Source organism: Zonotrichia albicollis, chromosome 20, assembly GCF_047830755.1.
Source record: "Zonotrichia albicollis isolate bZonAlb1 chromosome 20, bZonAlb1.hap1, whole genome shotgun sequence".
In the NCBI taxonomy this organism is placed as follows: Eukaryota; Metazoa; Chordata; class Aves; order Passeriformes; family Passerellidae; genus Zonotrichia; species Zonotrichia albicollis.
Window position 1 is genome coordinate 12,009,066 of NC_133838.1, and position 23,643 is coordinate 12,032,708.

The window sequence follows — 23,643 nt, forward strand, 5'->3', positions numbered from 1 at the left end:
GAGAAGGAGAAGGAGAAGGAGAAGGAGAAGGAGGAGGCTCTGGGCTGTGCTGACACCGTGGGATTGCACATTCCAGGGGGAAGCTGTGGTGGGAGAGCTCACAGAGGCCGTGGGGAACAGGAATGTGCCCATTCACAGCCCAGCCCGGCTGCAGGCACAGCTGTGAGGGGAATATCAATGGGCAGCAGCGCTTGTTGCGTTTGAGGCTGGGGTTTTTTCATTTTTAAAGTCATAGGTTTGAGTATAGTTTTTTTAAATTTATTTTTAAAGCCATGGGTTTGAGTATGGCGGAGGGGTTTAATTTTGAAAGTCATGGATTTGAGTTTTTTTTTTTTTTTAATTTTTAAAGCTATGGGTTTGAGTATAGTTCTTTTTATTTATTTTTAAAGCCATGGGTTTGAGTATGGGTTTTTTATTTTATTATTTTTAAAGCCATGGGTTTGAATATGTTTTATATTATTTTATTATTTTTAAAGCCATGGGTTTGAGTATGTTTTATTATTATTATTATTATTTTTAAAGGCATGGGTTTGAGTAGCCTCTTCCTCACCCATCCCAGAGCCAGAGAACAATCCCAGCCCTTTCCTCACCCATCTCCAAACCATCCCAGGCCCAGCAGAGCGGTTTGAGCTGGCTCTGGGCTGGGCAGGGTTAACCCCAGTGCAAAGGCCGGGCTGGGGCAGGGTTTGGGTTTGTGCTGAACGCAGGGTTGGTAACACAAAGATGTTTTGTTGTGTCTCTGAGCAGCCTTTGGGCAGTGCCAGGGCCTTTCCTGCTCCTGTGTCACCCCCGGGGAGCAGGGAGGGGACACAGCTGGGACAGGTGAGCCCAGGGGTGTCCCAGACCATGCTCAGGATGGAAACCAGGATGAAGGGGAACACTGGGAGTGATGGGTTTGTCTTCCCAGCTCACCTTAGGGAGTGGCTGAGCCCCTTGGAATGAATTCCTGCCCATAGAAAGGGGGAAATGAATTCCTGGGAATGAATCCCTGTCCATGGGAAAGAGGGAACGAATTCCTGGGAATGAATTCCTGGGAATAAATCCCTGTCCATGGGAAGGAGCGAACGAATTCCTGGGAATTAATTTTTGGGAATTAATTCCTGCCCATGGGAAGAGGGGAATGAATCCCTGGGAATGAATCGCTGTCCGTGAGAAGGAGGGAATGAATTCCTGGGAATGAATTTTTGAGAATTAATTCCTGCCCATGGGAAGTGGGGAATGAAATCCTGGGTATGAATCCCTGCCCATAGGAAGGAGGGAATGAATTCCTGCCCATGGGAAGGGGGGAATGAATTCATAGAAATGAACCCCTGGGAATGAAATCCCTGGGAATGAATCCCTGCCCATGGAAGTGGGAATGAATTCCTGGGAATGAATCCCTGTCCATGAGAAGCAGGGAATGAGTTTTTGGGAGTGAATCCCTGCCCATAAGAAGGGGGGAATGGAATTCTGGGCATGAAATCCTGGGAATGAATCCCTGGGAATGAATCCCTGGGAATGAATCCCTGCCCATAAGAAGGAGGGAATGAATCCCTGGCTTCCCCCTGCTCGCACACACAGCTTTTCCTTTCCCTTCCCTATCAAACCTCCCTTATCTCAGCCCACAGGTTTCCCTCAGCCGTGCCGTTCTCTCCCCATCCCAGCGGCTGCGTGGGGCCGGGGTTGGAGCATTCCGGGGTTGGTGCCGCATCCTCCCATCCCGGCTGGAACGGAGCGCGGGGAGCTCGGGAGGAGCCGGCTCCGGGCTGGGATTCAGGGATTCGGGATTCGGGGTTGGTTCAGCATCCTCCCGGCTATAACGGAGCACCGGGAGCTCGGGAGGAGCCGGCTCCGGGCTGGGATTCAGGGATTCAGGGATTCGGGGTTGGTTCAGCATCCTCCCGGCTATAACGGAGCACGGCAGGAGCCGCTCCGGGCTGGGATTCCGAGCCGCTCAATGAGGAGGATGCTCAGCACCGCACACCCCACAGAACACAAACTGCAGGGTTCCTGCCCTGCCCCAGAGCCCCCGGGGGCTTTTTTTGCCTCTTTTCTGTCAGGATTTTTTCTCCAGAGGCACAAACTCGCTTTTTTGGGTGGTGGCAGCGCTGCAGGAGGAGCAGAGGGATGCCGGGATGGAGAGGAGGGTCCTGCCTGCTCCCCACGGGCACCGGGGAGGGGAATGAGCCCGCGGGAGGGGAAGGGTTAATGCCGGAGCCCCCCGGGAGAGGACGGGTTAATGCCGGAGCCCCCACCCCGGGTGCCGAAGGGTTAATGCCGGAGCCCCTGGGAGGGGAAGGGTTAATGCCGGAGCCCCCCGGGTGCCGAAGGGTTAATGCCGGAGCCCCTGGGAGGGGAAGGGTTAATGCCGGAGCCCCCGGCAGCCCAAGGGTTAATGCCGGAGCCCCCCCCGGGTGCCGAAGGGTTAATGCCGGAGCCCCTCGGAAGAGGAAGGGTTAAAGCCGGAGCCCCCAGGAGCCCAAGGGTTAATGCCGGAGCCTCCGGCAGCCCAAGGGTTAAAGCCGGAGCCCCCCCCGAGCAGAGCCGGTGACCGCCGCCCCTCCCGAACCCTTTACATAAGCGCCCCGCAGAACTCCAGCCTGTGCCGGCACAAAATGGGATCGGATTGGATTCTGCACCAGCGCTGCCTCTCCCTGCCCAGCGGGACCTGCCGGGCTCTGAGTGTCACCCCCGGCTCCATTTGTCACATCCAGCGACCCGGAATGTCCCCCCAGCACAGCCCTGTCCCTGGGAACAGGGCTAGGAACGCTGCTCTGGGTGTAAAACATGGAAAAAAATCACGTCTGGAAGGGTTAAAAGCGGCAGAATCCTGTGGGTTTGTTCACATCAGTCCTTTGTGTGTCACTGGGGGGCGGAGGGGACATTGAATGGTGTCGTGCCAGGATGTCACCTGTGCTGAGGGATCCATCCCCATCCCCATCCCCATCCCCATCCCCATCCCACAGCTCTGAGGGGTGCTCAGAGACTCCTTTTTCCTTCCCTTCCCTTCCCTTCCCTTCCCTTCCCTTCCCTTCCCTTCCCTTCCCTTCCCTTCCCTTCCCTTCCCTTCCCTTCCCTTCCCTTCCCTTCCCTTCCCTTCCCTTCCCTTCCCTTCCCTTCCCTTCCCTTCCCTTCCCTTTCCCCTTTCTTTCCTTCCTCCTGCAGGAAAATCCCATAATTGTCCTTCCATCTGCACAGCTTTGCAGGACAATTATGGGATTTTCCTTACCTGGGGATGGTTTAAAGCCCTTCCCAACCCACCCCTGTGGTTTATACTCTGCACACCCAACTCCATTTTCATCCCTGGGGGTTTTATTCCCTCAGCGCAGGCACAGGGGCAGGGAGGGCTCTGCTGGCACCTTCCCTGGCACTGCCCCAGCTCCTGCTCCCCTCAGGGCTCCTCTGCCCCTCCTGGCTCTCCATTCCGGGTTACAGAGGCCACTTTGCAGTGCCCGGGAGCAGCTACAGGTGAGAGCGGCCAAAGGGCACACCTGGAACCAGCGAGTCCCCAACGCCTTCCAGGAGCTCGTCCCACTGTCCAAACTGCTCCTGCAGCTCTGCACGGGGCACAGGGGGTGGCAGGGTTACCACGGTGTCCCTGTCCAGGTGACAGGGCCACCACAGCCTCCCCTCTGGGTGACAGGGCCACCACAGCCTCCTCTTCACTGACACAGCCACCAGAGCCTCCCCTCCAGGTGACACAGCCACCAGAACCTCCTATCCTCTCTGTCCAGGTGACAGGGCCACCACAGTGTCCCCTGCAGGTGACAGGGCCACCACAGCCCCTCCAGGAGCCCCCAAGGGGCACCCACTGATCCCCCTGTGCTTTGGGCAGCCCCATCCCCAGATTCCCCCATCCCAGGTGCCCCCATCCCCAGAGACCCCCATCCCAGGTGCCCCCCAGAGCCCCCCAGTTTCCCCCTGCTCCCCATCCCCATCCCAGAGCCCCCCATCCCCAGAGCCCCCCATCCCCAGAGCCCCCCGTTCCCCCTGCTCCCCATCCTGCCCATACCCAGGTGCCTCTGCAGGAAGGCCAGAGCAGCCCGGCTGGTGATGGCCAGAGCCCTGTGAGGGTCCAGGCTGCCCCTCCTGCCGAAGATGAGGCTGAAGAGCCTCCCAGGGAGGAAGGCAAGGTCGGTCTGGCCCTCGTGCACGGTCCCCCTAGGCAGGGCAGGGCAGGATGGGCATCAGGGCACGCGCAGCAGCACCCAGAGAGGTCCCTGCTGGGCACCCATGGGTGCTGCCTGCAGCAGGAGGGGTGGGTGATGCCCTGGCTCACAGCACGGTCACAATCCTCGTCTGGCTGTTCCTGGAGCTCAAACTCCTCATCTTGGCAGCACTCTCTGGGGTCTGGAAGTGCTCAGTGTTGATGAAGAGCACGGGGCTGGGCACCTCTGGGTACAGCAGGTTCTCCAGAGGGAACATCCAGGCATCCAGAGCCACGGCACACCTGCAGCAGACATCTTTTATGGAAAAGCTTTTCTTTAGGATTTTTATTTCCTGAGAAGCTGAGAGGCCTCAGGGACAAAATGCAAACATGGATTATCTGCTGCTGTGGAATGCAACAGGTGCATCTGGGATTGGTCTCATGTGGTTGTTTCTGATTAATGGCCAATCACAGTCAGCTGGCTCAGACACAGAACCTGAGACACAAACCTTTGTTATCATTCCTTTCTATTCTATTCTTAGCAAGCCTTCTGATGAAATCCTTTCTTCTATTCTTTTAGCATACTTTTAATATATCATAAAATAATAAATCAAGCCTTCTGACACATGGATCAGATCCTCATCTCTTCCCTCATCCTCAGACCCCTGTCACAGCCCACCAGGGCTCCCCTTCCCTCCAGGATGAGCCCAGAGTCCCCAGAGCCCCTGCAGCCCCTGGCACGCCTCACCTGAGGCTGGGCAACCTGAGGCTGGGCACACCTGGAGCTGGGCACACCTGGAGCTGGGCACACCTGAGGCTGGGCACACCTGGAGCTGGGCACACCTGAGGCTGGGCACACCTGAGGCTGGGCACACCTGAGGCTGGGCACCCTCACCTGAAGCTGGGCTCCTTCACCAAGGCCAGCACTGCTGTCACTCCCCCGAAGGAATGGCCCATGACGGCCACCTTGGTCAGATCAAGGTTGTCCTGTAAAAGGGAGAGGACTGAGGGCTCTGAGCCCAAACCTCACAGCTGGATCAGGGATTGGGGGAGAAAAAGCCAAGGGAAGGTGAGCAGAGTGCCCCTGGATGGGGAAATGCCACGTTCCACTGCTGGGGTGAGGGGCTGGGGCTGGGGTGTCGCCCACATCTTTTATGGAAAATCCTTTCCTCAGGATTTTTCCTCCTGAGAAGCTGAGAGGCCTCAGGGACAAAATGTAAACAATGGTTATCTGCTGCTGTGGAATGCAACGGGTGCATCTGGGATGGGTCTCATGTGGTTGTTTCTAATTAATGCCCAATCACAGCCCAGCTGGCTCGGACTCTCTGTCCAAGCCACAAGCTTTTGTTATCATTCCTTCTTTTTCTATTCTTAGCCAGCCTTCTGATGGAATCCTTTCTTCTATTCTTTTAGTGTAGATATAATGTAATGTAATGAATATAATAATATAATATAATATAATATAATATAATATAATATAATATAATATAATATAATATAATATAATATAATATATATCACAAAATAATAAATCAGCCTTCTGAAACATGGAATCAACATTCTCATCCCTTCCCTCACCCTTGGCCCCTGTGAGCACGGTCACACTGTGGCTCTGCACAGACCCCTCTTGTGCCAGCAGGACAAGCCTGAGGCAGCCAGGAGCGATCCTGGGGCACCCAGAGCCCCCCCAGAGCCCCCCAGAGCCCCCAGTACCTTCAGCACGGAGAGATCCCAGTCCTGGGGGAGGATGGCAGGGACGGCCCTGCCACCAGCGATGCCCTGGAAGAGCCGCAGTGCCCGCACGCACTCCTGGGCCCTCTGGTGAACCTGGAACCAGCAGGGTGAGCCCAGCTCCTGCCAGCCCCAAACGGGGGCCACAGCTTCCCCACAGGACCCCCCTGACCCTTTCCTGCAGTGCTTCTCTCCCTGAACTGAGCAAACACCACCAAACCTCTGCACGGGATACAGCGCGTGTATTGGGGTGGATCTTTGCTTTAATTCAGCCAATCTGGCAGCAGGCAGCTGGAAATGACCAAAGGTCTCTGCTCTGGGGAGGAAACAGAGCAGGGAGAGCCCAGGATCCTCACCAGCTGTCCCCAAGCTGAGCCATCCCCTGCTCAAACCCCCCCAGAACCCCCAGCCCAGGACACACCTGGGTGTCCCCCTAAAAGCCACCCAGGAGCATCCCAAAACCCCAAACGGTTCAGGGAGAGGCTGCCCAGGACACACCTGGGTGTCCCCCTAAAAGCCACCCAGGAGCATCCCAAAACCCCAAACGGTTCAGGGAGAGGCTGCCCAGGACACACCTGGGTGTCCCCCCAAACCCACCCAGGAGCATCCCAAAACCCCAAACGGTTCAAGGAAAGGCTGCCCTGACTCGGAGCCACTTTGAGGCCACGTCCTCAGCTGCCTTAAGGACACCAGCGCTGCTGTCTGTGCACATTAAAGGTGACAAGTGACAAAAAACTCCAATGAAAACCTCCCTCCTGCTCTCTGCAACACAGAATGGAGACTGACCTGGCAACTATTACCATTTATTTCTCTCCCTCCCTCACCATTTGTGCTCGTGGGCTCAGGAGAGCTGTTTCCCTTTTGTTTGCAGTGTGCCATGAGGCAGAGCACACACACAAATAACACTTTGGGAGGTGATTCGAGGCTGCCAAAAGCACCTCCGTTCCTAGAGAGCTTTCCCACACTAATCTGCACTCGCTGCTGTCCTTTTAAACGAGGCAGGAACAGACAGGGGGTGGGGGGAACGTGGCTCAGCAGGAACCCTCCCTGCTCCCCAGCCGGCAGCTGTGCAGGATAATCCCAGAGAGACAAAAATCCCACTGGGAACAAACCCAGCAGCTGCTGCGGGGCTGGGCACAGAGCCCTGCTGTCCCCAGGGTGTGGGGACATTGTCCAGGGCCAGGGCCAGCTGGAGCTGGACAGACAGACAGACCCCAGGAGACAAACAGGGTGAACAGGTTTTGCTCATCTCTCAGGAGAAAGCTCAGTCCCAGCAGCATGGGAAGAGCATCCCCAGGGATGCAGGAAGAATTCCCAGCCCTCCCCTGTGCCCACCCTGGATCCCAGCCCTGGTACCTGCTTGTTTCTGAAATAAAACTCCTTCTGCCCCTGGGGCACCCTCTGGAAGGGGATCCACTCCTCCGTGCCAGCCTCTGCCGGGCAGAAATAGGTGGTGGCAGCAGAGTGGTCCCTGTGGGGCAGGAGGGAAGGGGACACTGGTCACAATGTCCCACCAGCCCCAGGATGAACCCGGTGGGCACCTGGGCACCCACCTGTGCTCCAAAGCTGCCACCACGAAGCCCCAGGACGCCAGCTCCGTGCAGATGGAGGAGTACGAGGTCCTGGAAGGGAGATGGGAGCAGAGGGGGCTCAGGGTGGGGCCAGGCAGGGTCCCCACAGCCCCAGCCCTGCTCAGGGCTCACGTTACCGAAAGGCTCCCAGGCCGTGGGAGAAGATGATCAGGGGGTACCCACGGCTGCAGGGCTTGAGGGGCCCATTCCAGCTCACCGGGACTCTGCAGGAGCCTGCAGGGGGAGAAGCACCAGGAACGGGCGGGGACAGGGACAGGGACAGGGACAGGGACAGGGGGTGTGAGAGGTCTGAATGGGGAGGGGGACACGGGCAGGGGGACGGGACTGAACCCCACCGGGGGTCCCTAAGGGTGGGCACGGGGTGTCCCCCTCCCCGACGGGGTGTCCCCTCACCGATGGCCATGCCGAGCAGCGCGGAGCACCAGCGCCGACCCAGGGCGACATCGGCCAGGCCCCCGCAGTACTCGGGCCGGGGCATCCAGAGCGGCTCCGCGGCCCCGGCCCGGGCCAGACACGGGTAGAACAGGCGCAGGAAGAGCCCCTGAGGGGGACAGGGAAGGGGACACCGTGGGGACGGCACACAGGGGGGTGGCAGTGTCCAAAACCAGCTGGCTGCAGCCACCTTGCTCGGCAGGGAAGCTGTCCCTGTCCTCATTCTCACCGCTGTCCCCATCCTCATCCCTGTCCCCATCCCCATCCCTGTGCCATCCCCATCCCTGTGCCATCTGCCATCTTCATCTTCATCCCTGTGCCCATCCCATCCCCATCCCTGTGCCATCTTCATCCTCATCCCTGTTCCCATCCTCATCCCTGTGCCATCCCCATCCTTGTGCCATCTTCATCCTCATCCCTGTTCCCATCCTCATCCCTGTGCCATCCCCATCCTTGTGCCATCTTCATCCTCATCCCTGTTCCCATCCTCATCCCTGTGCCATCCCTATCCTTGTGCCATCTTCATCCTCATCCCTGTGCCCATCCCCATCCCTGTGCCATCCCCATCCTTGTGCCATCTTCATCCTCATCCCTGTTCCCATCCTCATCCCTGTGCCCATCCCCATCCCTGTGCCATCTTCATCCTCATCCCTGTTCCTATCCCCATCCCTGTGCCATCCCCATCCCTGTGCCATCCTCATCCCTGTGCCCATCCCATCCCCATCCCTGTGCCATCCTCATCCTCACCCCCGTGCCATCCCCATCCTTGTCCCCATCCCCATCCCTGTGCCCATCCCATCCCCATCCCTGTGCCATCCTCATCCTCACCCCTGTGCCATCCCCATCCCTGTCCCCATCCCCATCCCCGTCCCTACCCCGTACCTGCCGCGTGTGCCCCACCATCACATCCGTGCATCCCACCTGGTGGGGTCCCTGCCCCGGGGGCAGAGCCAGCATCGCCCCCATGCTGCCTGGGCAGAGATACGGGCTCAGGGTCTGTCCCCACCCCAGGGACCCCAACCTGCTCCCTCCTCCCTTCCCCACCGCTCTCCCATTGCCCAGAGCCCCCCAGCGACCCCAATTCCACCCCGTCCCAGGGCAGAGCCCCCGGGGGCTGCTCAGGGGTGAGACCCCCCCATTCCTGTGCCGGGATCGTGGGGTGCGGGTGCTGTCCCCCCGCGGGGACAGGGACAGGGGCACAGAGCGGGGCTGGCACCCCCGGCACCCCGCATCCATCACCCCGAGTGCCGAACTACAGCTTCCAGCAGCGCCCGGGGCTGCGGCACCGCACCTCCCAGTATGGCCCAGCCCCGGACCACAGCTCCCAGTATGCGCTGGGAGCCCGGACTACAGCTCCCAGTTGGCGGTGCTGGACTACAGCTCCCAGCATCGCATCCCCGTGCCCGAGCCGTGCCCGCGGCTCCCAGCGCTCCCCAGCGCTCCCCAGCGCTCCCAGTCACCATCGCCGCTCCCAGTGCTCCCCAGTAACCTGTGACCGCCCGCTCCCAGTGCTCCTGCAGCTCCCAGTGCCTCCCAGTGCCACCCCAGCTCCCAGTCACCATCGCCGCTCCCAGTGCTCCCCAGTTCCCTGTGACCGCCAGCTCCCAGTGCTCCTGCAGCTCCCAGTGCTCCTGACAGCTCCCAGTGCCTCCCAGTGCCTCCCAGTGCCACCCCAGCTCCCAGTCACCATCGCAGCTCCCAGTGCTCCCCAGTTCCCTGTGACCACCCGCTCCCAGTGCTCCTGACAGCTCCCAGTGCCTCCCAGTGCCCTCACCCACGCATCTCCCAGCGCTCCCCAGCGCTCCCAGTGCCCGTCCCAAGCTCCCAGGGCTCTCCCAGTTCCAGGTGTCCCTCTGTGCCCTCCCATCTCCCAGTAAAACCAGCCCAGTGCCCCCCAGTGCCCCCCCAGTACCCCCTCCCCGCTCACACCAGTGCAGCGCTCACAGCTCCCAGCACGCCCCAGTGAACTCTGCCCGGCAGCTCCCAGTGACTCCAGTGCTCATGGACTGCAGCTCCCAGTGGCCACCAGTACAAGAAACCACAGCTCCCAGTGACACCAGGACAGGAAACTACAGCTACCAGTGACACCAGTACAGGACACTGCTCCCAGTGTCACCAGGACAGGACACTGCTCCCAGTGTCACCAGCAGGAAATCACGGCTCCCAGTGACACCAGTACAGCTCCAGTTCCACCAGCGCAAAACCACAACTCCCAGTTGTGGGGGGCAGTGCCCGTGGGCAGCATCCCAAGCCCAGGGCTGCCCTGTCCCTGTCTGTCCCCAGCCGTGTCCCTGTCCCCAGCCCTGTCCCCCTGTCCCCCCCAAAGGCCAGCGGTGCTCCGGGGCTCTCTCTGCCCGCCCCCACGTTCCCTTTGTTTAATCCTCTTTCTGCAGCTAAAGCGGCCCCGGGTCCCCGGTAATCCCCTCTGCGGCCGGGGATTAATTCCCTGCGGGGCTGGGCTGGCCAGGCTGGCACAGAAACACCCAAAGGTTTGGTGACAACTGTCCCCAGCGAGGTCCTGCTCACACAGCCCCGCTCCGGGCTCACCGGGGAAACTGAGGCACGGCTGGGCACAGGACAGAGCCCTGGGGAAACTGAGGCACGCTCAGAGCGTTGCACAGAGCCCTGGGCTCGTCCCTGCCGGTGTCCCCGGGGCCGGGGTAGGACGGGAGCGCTGCCCGTGCCCTCCGGGCGGGGCCGGCCGGGCTGTCCCGCCCGTGGCCGCCATCCAGCGCTCCGGTCCCGGCTTGCCCGGCCGGCGGGGCAGGGAAGGGGCCGGGACGGGCTGGGACAGACGAGCCCCGACCTGTCCGGCCCACGCCCGGCTCGGGGAATGGGGACAGCACCCCCAGCACCCCAAAATACCCCGGGAAAGCCGCCCTGGGACACAGGGGGACACGGGCATGGGGAGTCACAGGGCCAGGAGAGCACAGGGACAAGGGAACAGGGGGACACGGGGACAGGGGGACAAGGGGACACAGAGTGACAGAGGGACACAGGTCCAGGAGGACAGGGGGACAGGGGGACACAGAGGGACAGGGGGACAAGGGGACACGAGGGCAGGGGTCCATGGGGACATGGGGACACAGAGGGACGGGGGGACAGGGGTCACGGGGTCCATGGGGACAGGGGGACAAGGGGACAGAGGGACAGGGCTCGGTCCCCCCTCAGCCCCGGCCCCCCCCGGGACCCCCCGTGCCACGTGGGCGCGGCCAATGGGGGCGCGCTGGGGGCGGGGCTCCATTTGACACGCCCCACTCCTGTGAGGGGACAGCCAATGGGAGGCCGGGGGAGGGACAATCCGATGAGGGGGCGGGGCCAGGGCTCCGTGTAACAGATGCGGGCGGGGGGGGGGGGGCACGTGGAGCGCGGGGGGGACGCGGGACCACCGGGACCGACCGGACAGGAAGGACAGAAACACGGACACGGGGACAGCCACACGGACACGAGACAGCCAGCCCCGCGGGACTGACCGACGGACAGCACAGCCAGCTCCCGGCGGGAACGGGGGACAGCCAGCCCTGGGCGGGACAGACACACGGACGGACGAGGGACAGCCAGATCTGGGAGGGGACAGGGGACAGACAGTCCCGGAGTGACAGACGGACAGGGGACAGCCAGCTCCGAGGGGTGCAGGGGACAGCAGGATAGTTAGCCCCGGAGGGGACAGACAGACGGACAGACGGACAGGGGACAGGCAGTCCCGGACAGGGGGACAGCGGAGAGCAGCCGGGGTCTCGGTCTCGGGGGGACACGGGAACAGAGAGCCCAGCGCAGGGACAGACGGACAAGGTGACCAGGGGGAAACACACCCAGCGCCCCGGGAGCGGCTCCTCCGCCCGGCCGCGCACCGGGAGCCCCGGCGGCCGCTCCGCCGCCTTCCCCGGCCGGGGATGCAGCCCGGAGCCGCGGGCAGGCGGCGATCGGGGCTCCGGGACACGGCCCGGCACCCACCGGGGGCCGCTGCACCCCGAAGGTAACGGAGCACGGAGGGATGGGGGCTCCGGCGGCTGCGGGAGGGTTTGTCCCGGGTTTGTTCCCCAGGGAGCTGCGGACGCCAGTCCCGCCGCAGGGATGTGTGGAGCCACTTGTGGTGGCACGGCTGGCGGCGGCAGGACGGTGACGACGCCACCTCTCCCTTTCTGCAGGGATTTGAAGCTGGGTCAAGCCATGGAAATGTCACTGTGGCGGCTCGGGAGCCCGGAGCAGTGAGCGGCTGGGACACCGGGACACCGGGACACCGGGCTGGGCTCTGCACACCGGGACGGCCCCGAGAAACCAGCACAGCCCTGGGACTGTCACGGCCTGAAGGACACAGGACAGTGCCCGGGGCCAGGAGCCGTCCCACTGCCCACCCGGGGCTGGGAACGCCGTCCTGACCGAGCTCTGGCACCCACGAGAGCCCGATGAGGAGCTGGGGCTGCGTGTGAACCTATGCAGACCAGGAAGAAATACATTTTCCTGGCTTTCCTGGCCTCTTGGCTCCTGCTTTTCTTCTTCGGAGGGGACCAGCTGCGGCGTTTCGCTTTGTTTTCCGCCAGGAAAGCAGAAGCCCCGAGGAGCTGGCCCCGCTGGACGGATCAGTCCCTCCTCAGGAGCTTTGCAGAGCCCGAGGAGCTGCAGAGGGATGGGGACCCTGCCCTGCTGTCCCCCCGGGAGAGGCGAGCGGCCTGGCTGAGGGCCCACAGGAGCAGCAGGTGCCGCATGGAAACCTGCTTCGACCTCTCCAGGTGCGAGAGGAACGGCTTCAAGGTGTTCACCTACCCCCAGGAGCGGGGCCAGCCCGTCTCGGAGACCTACAGCAAGATCCTCAGCTCCATCGAGCGCTCGCGGTACCACACGGCCCGGCCCGAGGAAGCGTGCCTCTTCATCCTCAGCGCCGACACGCTGGACCGCGACCGCCTCTCGGAGCACTACGTGCGCGACCTGGAGGGCAAAATCCACAGCTCCCCGCTCTGGAACGGCGGCCGCAACCACCTCATCTTCAACCTCTACTCGGGCACCTGGCCCGGCTACGGCGGCGAGCTGGGCTTCGACCCCGGGCACGCCATCCTGGCCAGGGCCAGCTCCGACAGCCGCACCTTCCGGCCCGGCTTCGACGTGTCCATCCCCCTGATCCCCCGGGAGCACCCGCAGCGCGGCGGGCACCGCGGCTGGCTGGCAGAGGTGCCCCCCAAGAGGAGATTCCTGCTGGTGTTCAAGGGCAAGCGGTACCTGACGGGCATCGGCTCCGGCACGCGCAACGCGCTGCACCACATCCACAACGGGAAGGACATCATCTCCCTGACCACCTGCAAGCACGGCAAGGACTGGCACAGGCACAAGGACACGCGCTGTGACCAGGACAACGCGGACTATGAGAGGTGAGGCAGAGATGGGGGCGATGGGACACCCCACAAATGTCCCACCAAATGCCTCTCTGTGGGGTGCAGCTGTGCAGGAGGGCCAGGGGCAATGGGACACCCCACAGATGTCCCCCCAATGCCTCTCTGTGGGGTGCAGCTGTTCAGGAGGGTCTGGGGCAATGGGACACCCCACAAATGTCCCACCAAATGCCTCTCTGTGAGGTGCAGCTGTGCAGGAGGGCCAGGGGCAATGGGACACCCCACCAGTGTCCCCACAAATGCCTCTCTGTGCGGTGCAGCTGTGCAGGAAGGTCTGGGGACACCCCACAGATGTCCCCCCAATGCCTCTCTGTGGGGTGCAGCTGTGGTGAGAGGGAAGTTTTGGGTTCTCCTGAGAGAAATTCACTGAGGATTTCACTGCACGGTGGGGAGCGAGGCGCTGACTGCTCAGGGCTTTCCTGCTCTCTGTTAAAGTTGGAGTAATCTGGCCAGAGCAGCTCTTATCTGCCGTCGTGCCACCGCCTCTAATACGATTTCCCTTTCTCCCGACGCTGATGAATGACGCTTTTCTTCTCCCCCCTCCCGCTCTCCCCCAACACAAACGTTTCTCTTGGAGATGAGCCCGAAACATCCCCCCCTCACTGGCTCCACTGGAAATCCCACAAAACTGGCGGGGCTGTGGGCGTCCCAGTGTGGGCAGCCCTGAGTTTAATTGGTGCTGGTGGTGCCTGGGGGTCCCTCTGCGTCCCCCACCACAAATGGACACAGTGGCAGCAGAGTGGGATGGACACAGTGGTGGAAAAATTTGGGGTACAAAGTTCTGTGAGTTTGGGGGCTCCATTCTGCAGGGAGCTCCTCACCTCCCCATCCAACTCCTTGGGACCCATGACCAGCTGATGAATCCAGGGCTGGTAAACGCGGAGCCCATCCCACAGACAATGGGCAGGTGCCTGTCCCACTGCCTGGGGACATCCGGCTGGAGAGCAGATGGGGAGAGGCCACGTTGGGCATCATCCTCAAAGCGTCTTAGGAGGTGCTGGGAGGTAAAAGTGGAGCTGGGGTGCTGGCACTGGGATTACCGGGGCTTTGGGATGGGTCAGGCACCACATGGCCCTGTCTGGAGGTGCCCCCAGCCCAGCAGGGTCAGCCCCTGCAGCAAAGTCTTCTTGGGATGGGGCACCTCAGGACAGTGGGGCTGGCAGGGCAGGGGGCTCGGGTCAGCCCCACGCTGTGCCAGGGGGCAGCCGGGTGAGGATTCCCCCCATCCACCCGCCCACCCAGGTAATCCCCTAATGCTGTTTGCAAACACGGGGGGATTTACACCTCTCCCAGCGCGGCTTTGGCCGGGGATCGATGGGGAACACGAGGAGCGGGCAGCGTGCTGTGTGTGACCCCGAGCCTGGCCTGCCCTGCTCCTCCCTGCGGGACACCGGGCACAAAACCGCGGGCACGGCCACCGGGGCCGGCTCTGCGGGGGCACCGGGGCCCTCCTGCCCGGGGAGATGCTCCCGTACCCGGGCAGGGGACACGGCGAGAACCGGCCGTCCCGTTCACCCGCTGTGTCCGGTGCTGGAGGCGCTCGGGGAGCAGAGGAAGGCTCTGCTGTGGTTTCCATCATCCTCCTCACGCCCGAGGGGCTGCCCCGAACGATCTGGTTCTGTTCTGGGATGAAGAGTGATTGTGGCCTCGCTGTCCCGTGCCCAGAGCGCTCGGCGGAGCCGGGAGCGGCTCTGCGGTACCGGTGGCACCGTGCCCGGCCGGAGCGGCGCTCGGAGCCGGGAGCGGCTCTCGGAGCCGGTGGCACCGTGCCCGGCCGGAGCGGCTGTCGGAGCCCCCGGTGCCGGTGGCACCGCGCCCGGCCGGAGCGGCTCTCGGAGACGGGAGCGGCTCTTGGAGCCGGTGGCACCGCGCCCGGCCGGAGCGGCTCTCGGAGCCGGGAGCGGCTCTCGGAGCCGGTGGCACCGTGCCCGGCCGGAGCGGCTCCCGGGACCGGGCGGAGGGAGCTCGGCGGGCGCCCGTCCCGGCTCCTGACAAAACAAGGAAGCCCTGCCGGCGATTGCCCGGAAACCGCAGCGCGTCAGGAGCGAATGTTTCCATCGGGAGCGCTCGGCCCCGCAGCCCGGCCGGCGCCAGGGCCCCACCGCACCGGCTGCGGGCCAGGGACACCCCCGGGCCGGGTCCCGCTGCCCACCGGGGCTGCCGGGGGTCACGGCAGGGTCTGGGGCACCCAGGAGAGGTGACAGCCGGCTCTGGCCCCGGGATGTGCCTGTCCCTGCTGTGGTTCCGTGGGGGTTTGAGCCGCTGCCACCCCTCCGGCTGCCCCGCCGGGGGTTTGGGTGTTATCGGGTCAGGGATTTTGGCGTCTTTGGAGACACTGGGAGGTTCATCCAGAGGCGGGTTTTATTGTGAAACTCTGTGCCTTGGCACTGGGGCTGGTTTCCCACATCCCGGAGCGCTGGGACGTGCCAGGGTGCTCAGGCACCCACAGGGGTGACACAGCCTCAGCTCCCAGCCTGGCACCAGCACCAGGAACACCCTCTCTCCTGGGACCAGCACATTGCAAGGGCTCTTTTTGCCTCCCTCCCCCCCGGCTGGCCCATGCGGGTCCCCCCCAGCCCGTGCAGCAGCGCTGCCCCTCCCCGCGGGCAGGAACAGACGGGGTCTGTCCCGACCTAAAGTCAATATTGGATTTTCCGGCGCGGCCGCAGGGACCCGGCGGGGCCGAGCCGCTCCCAGCACGGCACAGAAGGGGCTTTGAGAGCCCCAGGGGCGAGCCCGGCACCCCCTGCCCCTCCCTGAACGCTGCCAGGGCAGGCAGGGCTGGTCCTGCCCAGCAGGTCTGGGCACGGCTCAGGAGCCGCTGCAGTTTCGGGCTCGGGGGCTCGGGTGGTGGCTTTGTGTGGGGTGTCACTGCTGGAGGATGGGAGGAGCTGGGTCAGTGCCTTCAAAGGGCACTGGGGTCCCTTCCTGACCCCCCCTCTTTAAGGAATGCCCAGGTCCATCCCTTCAGCACCCAGGAGATCTCTGCTCCCACAGACCAGGGATGTTCAGAGCCAAAATCAGCCCAATCCTCTCCTAACCCTGCCCTGGCTTGGCTCCACACCTGGCAGGTGCCAGCAGCACCTCTGGGGCTCTCCCAGGAGGGGAGGGGCCACGGCTGACCCCTGCCCATCTCCCACACCAGGTTTGATTACCAGGAGCTGCTGCACAACTCCACGTTCTGCATCGTGCCCCGGGGCAGGCGCCTGGGCTCCTTCCGCTTCCTGGAGGCTCTGCAGGTACAGGGAGGGCAGGGGGACGGGGGAGACCCTCACCGGGTCTGGGGGCTCTGTCCCAGCCTGCGGGGTCCCTCCACAGGCCGCCTGCATCCCGGTGCTGCTGAGCGACGGCTGGGAGCTGCCCTTCGCCGAGGCCATCGACTGGGGCAAGGCTGCTGTGGTGGGCAGCGAGAGGCTCCTGCTGCAGGTACGGGGCCCAGATCCTGCCCCACGCCAGCACCAGACCCCAATCCCAATGCCAGCAGCGGTGGAGCCCCCAGACAAGCCTGGGGATGAGACCCCAACATCCTGTGGGCAGTGCAGGAGGGTCTGGCCCACCCTGGAATGGGGGTCCCACCCCAGTGCAGGCCCTGTGGGCAGTGCAGGAGGGTCTGGCCCACCCTGGAATGGGGGTCCCACCCCAGTGCAGGCCCTGTGGGCAGTGCAGGAGGGTCTGGCCCATCCTGGAATGGGGGTCCCACCCCAGCTGCAGGCCCGGGGCTCTGTTCATCTGAGGGGAAGGTGGGAAGGATCTTCCTGGGCACAAACCCTTGGGAATCCTGGGTCTGATCCTGCTGCAGGGAGAGGAGATGCAGCCCTCTCTCCGTGCTGGCACCACATCCATGGGCAGGGGCTGTCCCTGGCATGGTTGGGGGCACAGAGGTGACCAGCCCAGCCCCGAGGGGGCACACTGAGGTGAGGACCCCTCTGTCCCCCGGCACAGATCCCCTCTGCCGTGCGCTGCATCCGCCCCGAGCGTGTGCTGGCCTTCCAGCAGCAGACGCAGTTCCTGTGGGACGCCTACTTCTCCTCGGTGGACAAGATCGTGCACACCACGCTGGAGGTGAGGCCCCCCCCCGCACCCCGAGCCCCCTCCCCGGTCACGGCCGGGGCTCTGGGGCATCACTGGCGCCTCCGGCAGATCATCCGGGACCGGCTGGACCCGGCCCGCTCCCGCTCCCGCCGCCTGTGGAACGCGCTGCCCGGGGGGCTCCTGGTGCTGCCCGAATTCTCCACGCACCTCGGGGATTTTCCCTTCTACTACCTGCACCACGGTAGGGCCCTGCCCGCCCCGGCTGAGCGCCGCGAGCTCGGGCCGTGCCCAGCACCTCTCCTGTCCCTTTCCCACCCCTTTTTCAGGCTACAGCCCCTCCAAGAAGTTCACGGCTTTCATCCGGGCGGTCTCGCAGGCAGGGTCGCTGTCCCAGCCCCTCCTCAGGCTCATCCAGGCCGTGTCTGGATCCCAGTACTGCGCCCAGGTGGGAGGAGCAGAGTCCCAGGGATCCGGGGCATGGTGGGGCTGGGCCCTGCGGGGAACAGGAGAGGGGATGGGTGGGTTTAGGGGTGGAGGGGGTGGCTGGTGGTGTCACCTTTGGGTGGGCAGAGCTGTCTGCCAAGGCCTTTGCACCACCTGGGGGTTTATCCTGGTCCAAACTGCCACGAGACGGTTCTGGGATGGTCTGGGCTGGAGCAGAGAACCCCCCCCAACCCCTCCGGCCACCCCTGTCCTGCCCTTTGCAGATCGTGGTCCTGTGGAGCTGCGAGAAGCCACCGCCCCCGAGCGGGAAATGGCCCCAGAGCAGCGTGCCCATGACCATCATCCAGGGCAGGAGGAAGGTGAGGGGACAGGGACACGGGCAGGGGGCTGGGACGGGGGACAGGGACACGGATAGGGGACAGGGATAGGGGCAGGGACATGGGCATGGGACAGGGACACGGACAGGGATCTGGGACACGGGCAGAGGGCCAGAACAGCCACCCCAGGGCATCAACCTGCCCTTCCTTCCTCCCCCCACAGCTCAGCGACCGCTTCTTCCCGTTCGAGGCCATCCAGACGGACGCGGTGCTGAGCCTGGACGAGGACACCGCCCTGTCCACCAGCGAGGTGAGGGCCCGGCCCCGGCTCCCTGTGGCTGTCCCCATGTCCCCGTGTCCTGCAGGGGCAGCGTGGTGCCCTGCCGCAGTCCCCGCGGTGGCGGCACTGCCCGGAGTGACACCGACACCGTGCCCCGGCCGTGCCAGGTGGATTTTGCCTTCTCGGTGTGGCTCAGCTTCCCCGAGCGCATCGTGGGCTTCCCCACGCGGAGCCACTTCTGGGACGCCGAGCGGGGCCGCTGGGGCTGCACGTCCCGCTGGACCAACGAGGTCTCCATGGTGCTCAGCGCCGCCGCCTTCTACCACCGGTACCGGCCCGGGACGGGGCTGGGGGGCTCGGGAGGGTCTCACCCACCCCCTGGCCCTCACCCCGCTCTCCCCACAGGTACTACCACAGCCTCTTCACCGAGTACCTGCCCGCGGGGCTGCGGGAGCTGCCGGCCTGCGAGGACGTGCTGCTGAACGCGCTGGTGGCCGCTGTCACCAAGCTGCCGCCCGTCAAGGTGATCCAGCTCAAGCAGCACAAGGAGGGGGCGGCCCGGCAGGCGGGCTGCGGCGATGATGGGGCTGCGGGGACCCCCCCGGGCCCGCCCCCCGCTCCGGCCGGGGCACGGGGCACGGAGGGCGGCCGGCGGCTCGGGCAGCGCCAGGACTGCCTGAAGCAGCTGGAGAACTGGTTCGGCTACATGCCCCTGGTGTCCTCCCGGCTGCGCCTCGACCCCGTCCTCTTCAAGGACCAGGTGTCGGTGCTGCGCAAGAAATACCCGAGCCTGGAGAGGCCGTGAGGGTCGGGCCGGGCCCCAGGGGCAGGATCGCTGCTGATGCTGACGGGGTTTTACTCGTTATTGGCTTTCACCAGTGCAATAAAGGAGGGCGAGAGGTAGGATCAGATGGTGGAATGGAGGAAAGGCTGTGGGATTTGGGGGGCACCAGGTTTTGGGTGCTGCAACCCTTCTGCCATCGCACCCTGGGAACAACCCGGGCAGCCCTGCGGGGAGGGAGAGTCCTTCACCTTCCCGAGAGCAAACAGAGGAGCGATAAGAGCCGTGTGTGACCTCCCTGCCTGGCTCCAGCTGCGTCCCCCGCAGGCCCTGGGCAGCCCAGCACCCCCCATTGCCCAGCAGCACTCCCCAGAGAAGGGAAAAGGGTGTTCCAGCTGGCTTTCCTCCCAGCTGGACGGAAATACGGAATGTTAGGTGCCTCCAACAGCCGCTCTGGGTGTGTCCTTGGCTGCTGCAGATAGCGGAGATAAAGCCGGGCCCAGCATCCCCCCGCACACACAGCCCCGTGTGCTCTGCTTTATTTGCCGCACATGGAAGGTGCCGGGGGTCAGTCGCGGGGGGGCTGGCACTCCCGGCAGTCCCGCATCTCCTCGGAGTAGCTCTCCACCTGGATGGTGGTGCTGTGGAAGCGGAAGGCGCCCTGCAGCCGCGAGCTCGCCTCCTCCAGCACCTCCTGCGCGCTGGCGGCCGCGTCTGAGGGGGGGAAAGGTGGGGATGTGGGGGTGCGGGGAGCCCCGGCCCTGCCTGCCCGTTGTCACACTCACTGAGGGTGACATGCGCCGAGAGCATCGGCTCTGGCACCCCTGTCCTCCCTGTAGTGACACTCAGTGGTGCTCTGTCCCGCTATAGGGACATTCACTGGTGGCTCTGGCAGCCCTGTCCCCTGTGCTGTGGCACCCACAGATGGCTCTGTCTCCCTGCTGTGACGCTCCTTGTCCCCCCTGTCCCCTCCCTGCAACACTCACTGATGGCTCTATCCCCCCTGTCCCCGCACTGTGACACCCACAGATGGTCCTGTCCCCGTGTTGTGGCACTCACTGATGGCTCTGTCCCCTGTCCCCGTGTTGTGACACTCCCTGGTGGCTCTGTCCCCCCTGTCCCTGCACTGTGACACCCACAGATGGCTCTGTCCCCCCCGTCCCCCTATTGTGGCACTCACTGATGGCGATGTACCTGGAGAGCAGCGGCTGTGACAGCCCTATCTCCACATTGTGACCCTCCCTGATGCCCTGTCCCCCCATGGCACTCCCTGGTGGCTCTGTCCCCCCTGTCCCTGTGCTGTGGCACTCACTGATGGCGATGTGCACCGCCAGCAGCGGCTGTGGCAGCCCTGTTTCTGTGTTGTGACCCTCCCTGATGCCCTGTCCCCCCATGGCACTCCCTGGTGGCTCTGTCCCCCCTGTCCCCGTGCTGTGGCACTCACTGATGGCGATGTGCACCGCCAGCAGCGGCTGTGCCGCGGTCAGCGCCCAGATGTGCAGGCTGTGCACGGCCTCCACGCCCCGCACCGCCAGCAGCGTGTCCCGCACGGCGTTGAAATCCATCCCCTTGGGGGTCCCTGTGGGCAGAGCCGGGGGGCTGCAGGGACGGGCTCAAGGCACCCCTGGGTGCCCCTGTCCCCACCTTGGGGGTCCCTACCCTCCATGAGCACCAGCAGCACGTCCCGGAGGATGGTCAGCGTCGTGCCCAGCACCAGCGCCGAGAACAGGAAGGTGCAGATGGGATCCACATACTTGTACTCGGGCTGGGGAGGGGGGACAGGGGTGAGACCCCCGGGGCACCATCACTGCACCCCAAACCCCCATTGGGACCGGTGGGGCGGGCACACGGTCCTGGTTGTACCACCCTGTGCTGGCCACAGCTGTTTGTGTCCGTGTCCCCAGATCCCATTTGCCCCCATCATCCTCTGTGCCTCCAGCACCCCTTTTGCCCCCAGACCCCCTTTTCCCCCAGCACCCCCTTTGCCCCAGTCATCCCCTTTACCCCCAAACCCCCTTTGCCCCTAGACCTTGTTTGACCCCAGCCCCCTGTTTACCCCCAGACCCTGTTTGTCCCCAGCACCCTGTTTGCCCCCAGCACCCTATTAGCCCCCAGCCCCTCAGACCTTGAAGAAGATGATGTAGGAGGCGATGAGCACGCCGAGGCTCTGCAGCAGGTCCCCCAGGACGTGCACGAAGGCGGCTCGGACGCTGGCGTTGGGCTGCTCGCCGCCCGCCCCGTGGCTGTGCCCGTGGCCTGTCTGGTGCAGAGCCAGCCCCATCCTGCGGGCAGGGCACTGGTGACACCCCCGGGGGCCAGCAGGCTCAGGGAGGGGACACTGGGACAGTGTGGTGGCACCTACACGATGTTGACGGCCACGGCGCAGGCGGAGGTGATGAGCATGACCCCACCCTCGATGTCGTAGTCCCCCGAGAGCAGGCGCTGCGCCCCCAGGTAAACCAGGACCCCCGTCACCACCCAGATGGAGAGCACGGAGAGCAGAGCGCCCAGGATCTCTGCGGAGAGACCCCCAAAGGCTGTCACACTGCCCTGCCACCCCCAGCACCATCCCTGGTGATGCTGGGCACAGTATGGGCACCCAGCACCGATCCACAGCAATGCTGGGCACAGTATGGGCACCCAGCACCATCCCTGGGGTGCTCCTTGCACAGGGCTGGCAGCGCCTCTGCCCTGCCTTGTTCACGGTGCCAGGACTTTACCAGGGCTCCTCAGGCCCCTCAGGGCACCCCAGCGCCCCTGTTCCACACGGGGAGGGCACCTTGGGGTGCTCTGATGTCACCCTGGGGTGGTGCCACCGTGTTACCTGCCCGGTGCCAGCCGAAGTTCATGGTTTTGGTGGGGGGCCGTGAGGACACCCAGAGGGCAAAGAGACTGATCATGATGCTGGCAAAGTCCGTCAGCAGGTGGGCAGCATCCGTCAGGATGGCCAGGCTGTGTGCCAGGTACCCGCCTGTGGACACGGGACATTGGGGGACATGGCCAGGCTGTGTGCCAGGTACCCGCCTGCAGACACATCGGGGGACATCGGGGGACACGGCAGGGTCCTGCCCCGAGCTGGGCACAGCTCAGCTCACCCCGAGCCACAGGCGGGTCCCACTGGGTGTCCTGACCCACACAAAGCCAGCAGGGAGCTGTGGCCGCTCCCTCAGGGCGGAACCAGGACAAGAGGGGCCCTGGGGCGACCCCCGGGTACCCCAAAGGAGCCGGCCCCCCGCACTCACCCACGGCCTCCCCCACCATGAAGAAGAGGCAGATGCCAGCCGCCAGGTAGAGCTTCCTCCGTGCCCGCTGCTGCTGCCCGGGGTGGGCGCCGTGTCCCCGCGTGTGGCAGTGCTGCCCACGCCGCGTGCCCAGCTCCAGCGCGGGCTCCTGTCCGTGCGCCGCGCTCTGTCCGTCCTTCCCCACGGAGCACCTGCGGCCAAGCCTGGGGCTGGGGGGCTTCGGGCGCACCCCGAGCGCTGCCCCCAGCCCGGTCCCCCCCAGACCCCGCTCGGGACCGCAGAGCAGAGGGGGCACAGCACCCCCAGCCCCCCGGCACCCCCGTACCCGCCGCTGCCCTCGCTCAGCAGGCGCCGCTTCTCATCGCCGCCCGCCATCCTCCTCCTCCTCCCGCTGCGGCCGGGGCTCGGCGCGGTGACCCCGGCGCTGGTGGCAGCCGGTGGCCTTGGCTCGTGTGAAGAGCCGGGATTCGTGTGCAAATCCCGGCTGGAGGAGGGACGGCCAGGCCGGCTGCAAAGCGCCCGCGGGGCCTGCCCCGGGCAGGGCCCCTCTCCGGCCAGCCGGGGGCTGTGCTGCTGCTGGGGGGGGGATTAATGTGGAACCCCCACCCCGAGTGTCCCCAGGGGCTGCACAGACCCGGGCTGGGGGCAGAGCGGGATGGAACGGCCCCATGTCCCCTCCAAGGCACACGGTGACCCCCCATCTCTGCTTTGGAACCCCCCAGTTTGGATCCATCTGGGTGATGGATTTACCTGGACCCCCCCAAAGCAGAGGCTCCTGCCCCTGTCCTGGCTGAGCAGCGTTAATTACCCTGGGCTAATTGCCCTCGTGGCTCAGCTCTGGGTCCTGCCTTGGTTTCCCCTCTGAGCAGGACGCATGGTTTTGCAGGAGAAAAGCATTAATGGGGTACTTTTGCATTTAGGATGTGTATTAGAATTTATGGTGTATTTTTTCACCCCAGGTGCATTTCTGAGCTCAGCCAATGCATTTCACCCCAGGTGCATTCCTCAGCAGCAAACCAGCACCTCGCTGCCCACACCATCCCCATTTTGGGGGCTGGCCCAGCCTGGAGCACCCTCAGCCCCCCTGTGCCACCTCTCCAGGCCCAGAGCAAGCCCTGGACAGGACACCCCATCCCCAGGAGATAAATCCTGCCGGGTGCCAACCTGTCATACCCAGGGCGGGCGGCCAGGAGCGGCTGCCAGCGCTGCCAGAGGTGCTAATGAGGCTGGAAATGATGAGCTGGACCCGAGGTGTCCCTGTGCCACGCCGGGTGCTGGCAGG

The 23,643-nt window shown here is 64.1% G+C and overlaps 3 protein-coding genes across 6 annotated transcripts; 1 reads left to right on the forward strand and 2 right to left on the reverse strand.

Annotated features, from left to right (window-relative positions):
* Window positions 1-3,269: 3,269 nt before the first annotated feature.
* On the reverse strand, window positions 3,270-9,952 carry PAFAH2 (platelet activating factor acetylhydrolase 2). 2 transcript variants are annotated; one of them, XM_074555835.1, is made up of 11 exons: window positions 9,811-9,952; window positions 8,764-8,852; window positions 7,843-7,990; window positions 7,566-7,662; window positions 7,411-7,479; window positions 7,214-7,328; window positions 5,840-5,953; window positions 5,022-5,113; window positions 4,259-4,429; window positions 3,992-4,140; window positions 3,270-3,536 (listed from the first exon to the last, which is right to left on the reverse strand). In XM_074555835.1, exons 2-11 carry the CDS (start codon window positions 8,845-8,847, stop codon window positions 3,442-3,444), a joined length of 1,134 nt encoding a protein of 377 aa, XP_074411936.1. In that variant the 5' UTR covers window positions 8,848-8,852; window positions 9,811-9,952; the 3' UTR covers window positions 3,270-3,441. The 2 variants fall into 2 exon arrangements, with proteins under 2 accessions (XP_074411936.1, XP_074411937.1); XM_074555836.1 differs by having other exon boundaries at window positions 8,764-8,848; window positions 9,809-9,895.
* A 1,291-nt stretch (window positions 9,953-11,243) lies between these two features.
* Window positions 11,244-19,143, forward strand: EXTL1 (exostosin like glycosyltransferase 1). 2 transcript variants are annotated; one of them, XM_074555566.1, is made up of 11 exons: window positions 11,244-11,857; window positions 12,030-13,244; window positions 16,411-16,504; window positions 16,584-16,691; window positions 17,208-17,327; window positions 17,406-17,538; window positions 17,624-17,742; window positions 18,005-18,100; window positions 18,282-18,368; window positions 18,506-18,666; window positions 18,744-19,143. In XM_074555566.1, exons 2-11 carry the CDS (start codon window positions 12,316-12,318, stop codon window positions 19,141-19,143), a joined length of 2,247 nt encoding a protein of 748 aa, XP_074411667.1. In that variant the 5' UTR covers window positions 11,244-11,857; window positions 12,030-12,315. The 2 variants fall into 2 exon arrangements, with proteins under 2 accessions (XP_074411667.1, XP_074411669.1); XM_074555568.1 differs by having other exon boundaries at window positions 11,244-11,673.
* A 308-nt stretch (window positions 19,144-19,451) lies between these two features.
* Window positions 19,452-23,582, reverse strand: SLC30A2 (solute carrier family 30 member 2). 2 transcript variants are annotated; one of them, XM_074555570.1, is made up of 8 exons: window positions 22,687-23,582; window positions 22,362-22,552; window positions 21,944-22,090; window positions 21,482-21,635; window positions 21,245-21,401; window positions 20,779-20,884; window positions 20,564-20,698; window positions 19,565-19,833 (listed from the first exon to the last, which is right to left on the reverse strand). In XM_074555570.1, exons 1-8 carry the CDS (start codon window positions 22,734-22,736, stop codon window positions 19,688-19,690), a joined length of 1,086 nt encoding a protein of 361 aa, XP_074411671.1. In that variant the 5' UTR covers window positions 22,737-23,582; the 3' UTR covers window positions 19,565-19,687. The 2 variants fall into 2 exon arrangements, with proteins under 2 accessions (XP_074411670.1, XP_074411671.1); XM_074555569.1 differs by having other exon boundaries at window positions 19,452-19,833; window positions 21,944-22,552.
* Window positions 23,583-23,643: the final 61 nt, after the last annotated feature.

Bases quoted from the DNA above. Each gene is read 5' to 3' on its own strand.
- SLC30A2 (XM_074555569.1), bottom strand. From the start codon at position 22,736: ATGGCGGGCGGCGATGAGAAGCGGCGCCTGCTGAGCGAGGGCAGCGGC. The intron at 22,553-22,686 runs GTACGGGGGTGC...GCTTGGCCGCAG, and splicing joins CTGAGCGAGGGCAGCGGCGG to GTGCTCCGTGGGGAAGGACG. The intron at 19,834-20,563 runs GTGAGTGCCACA...TCCCCCCCTCAG, and splicing joins GGCGGTGCACATCGCCATCA to ACGCGGCCGCCAGCGCGCAG.
- EXTL1 (XM_074555566.1), top strand. From the start codon at position 12,316: ATGCAGACCAGGAAGAAATACATTTTCCTGGCTTTCCTGGCCTCTTGG. The intron at 16,692-17,207 runs GTACGGGGCCCA...CCCCCGGCACAG, and splicing joins GCGAGAGGCTCCTGCTGCAG to ATCCCCTCTGCCGTGCGCTG. The intron at 17,539-17,623 runs GTAGGGCCCTGC...CCCCTTTTTCAG, and splicing joins CTTCTACTACCTGCACCACG to GCTACAGCCCCTCCAAGAAG.
- PAFAH2 (XM_074555835.1), bottom strand. From the start codon at position 8,847: ATGGGGGCGATGCTGGCTCTGCCCCCGGGGCAGGGACCCCACCAGGTG. The intron at 7,329-7,410 runs GTGGGTGCCCAG...CCTGCCCCACAG, and splicing joins GTGGCAGCTTTGGAGCACAG to GGACCACTCTGCTGCCACCA. The intron at 4,141-4,258 runs GTGAGCCAGGGC...TGCCCTGCCTAG, and splicing joins ACGAGGATTGTGACCGTGCT to GGGGACCGTGCACGAGGGCC.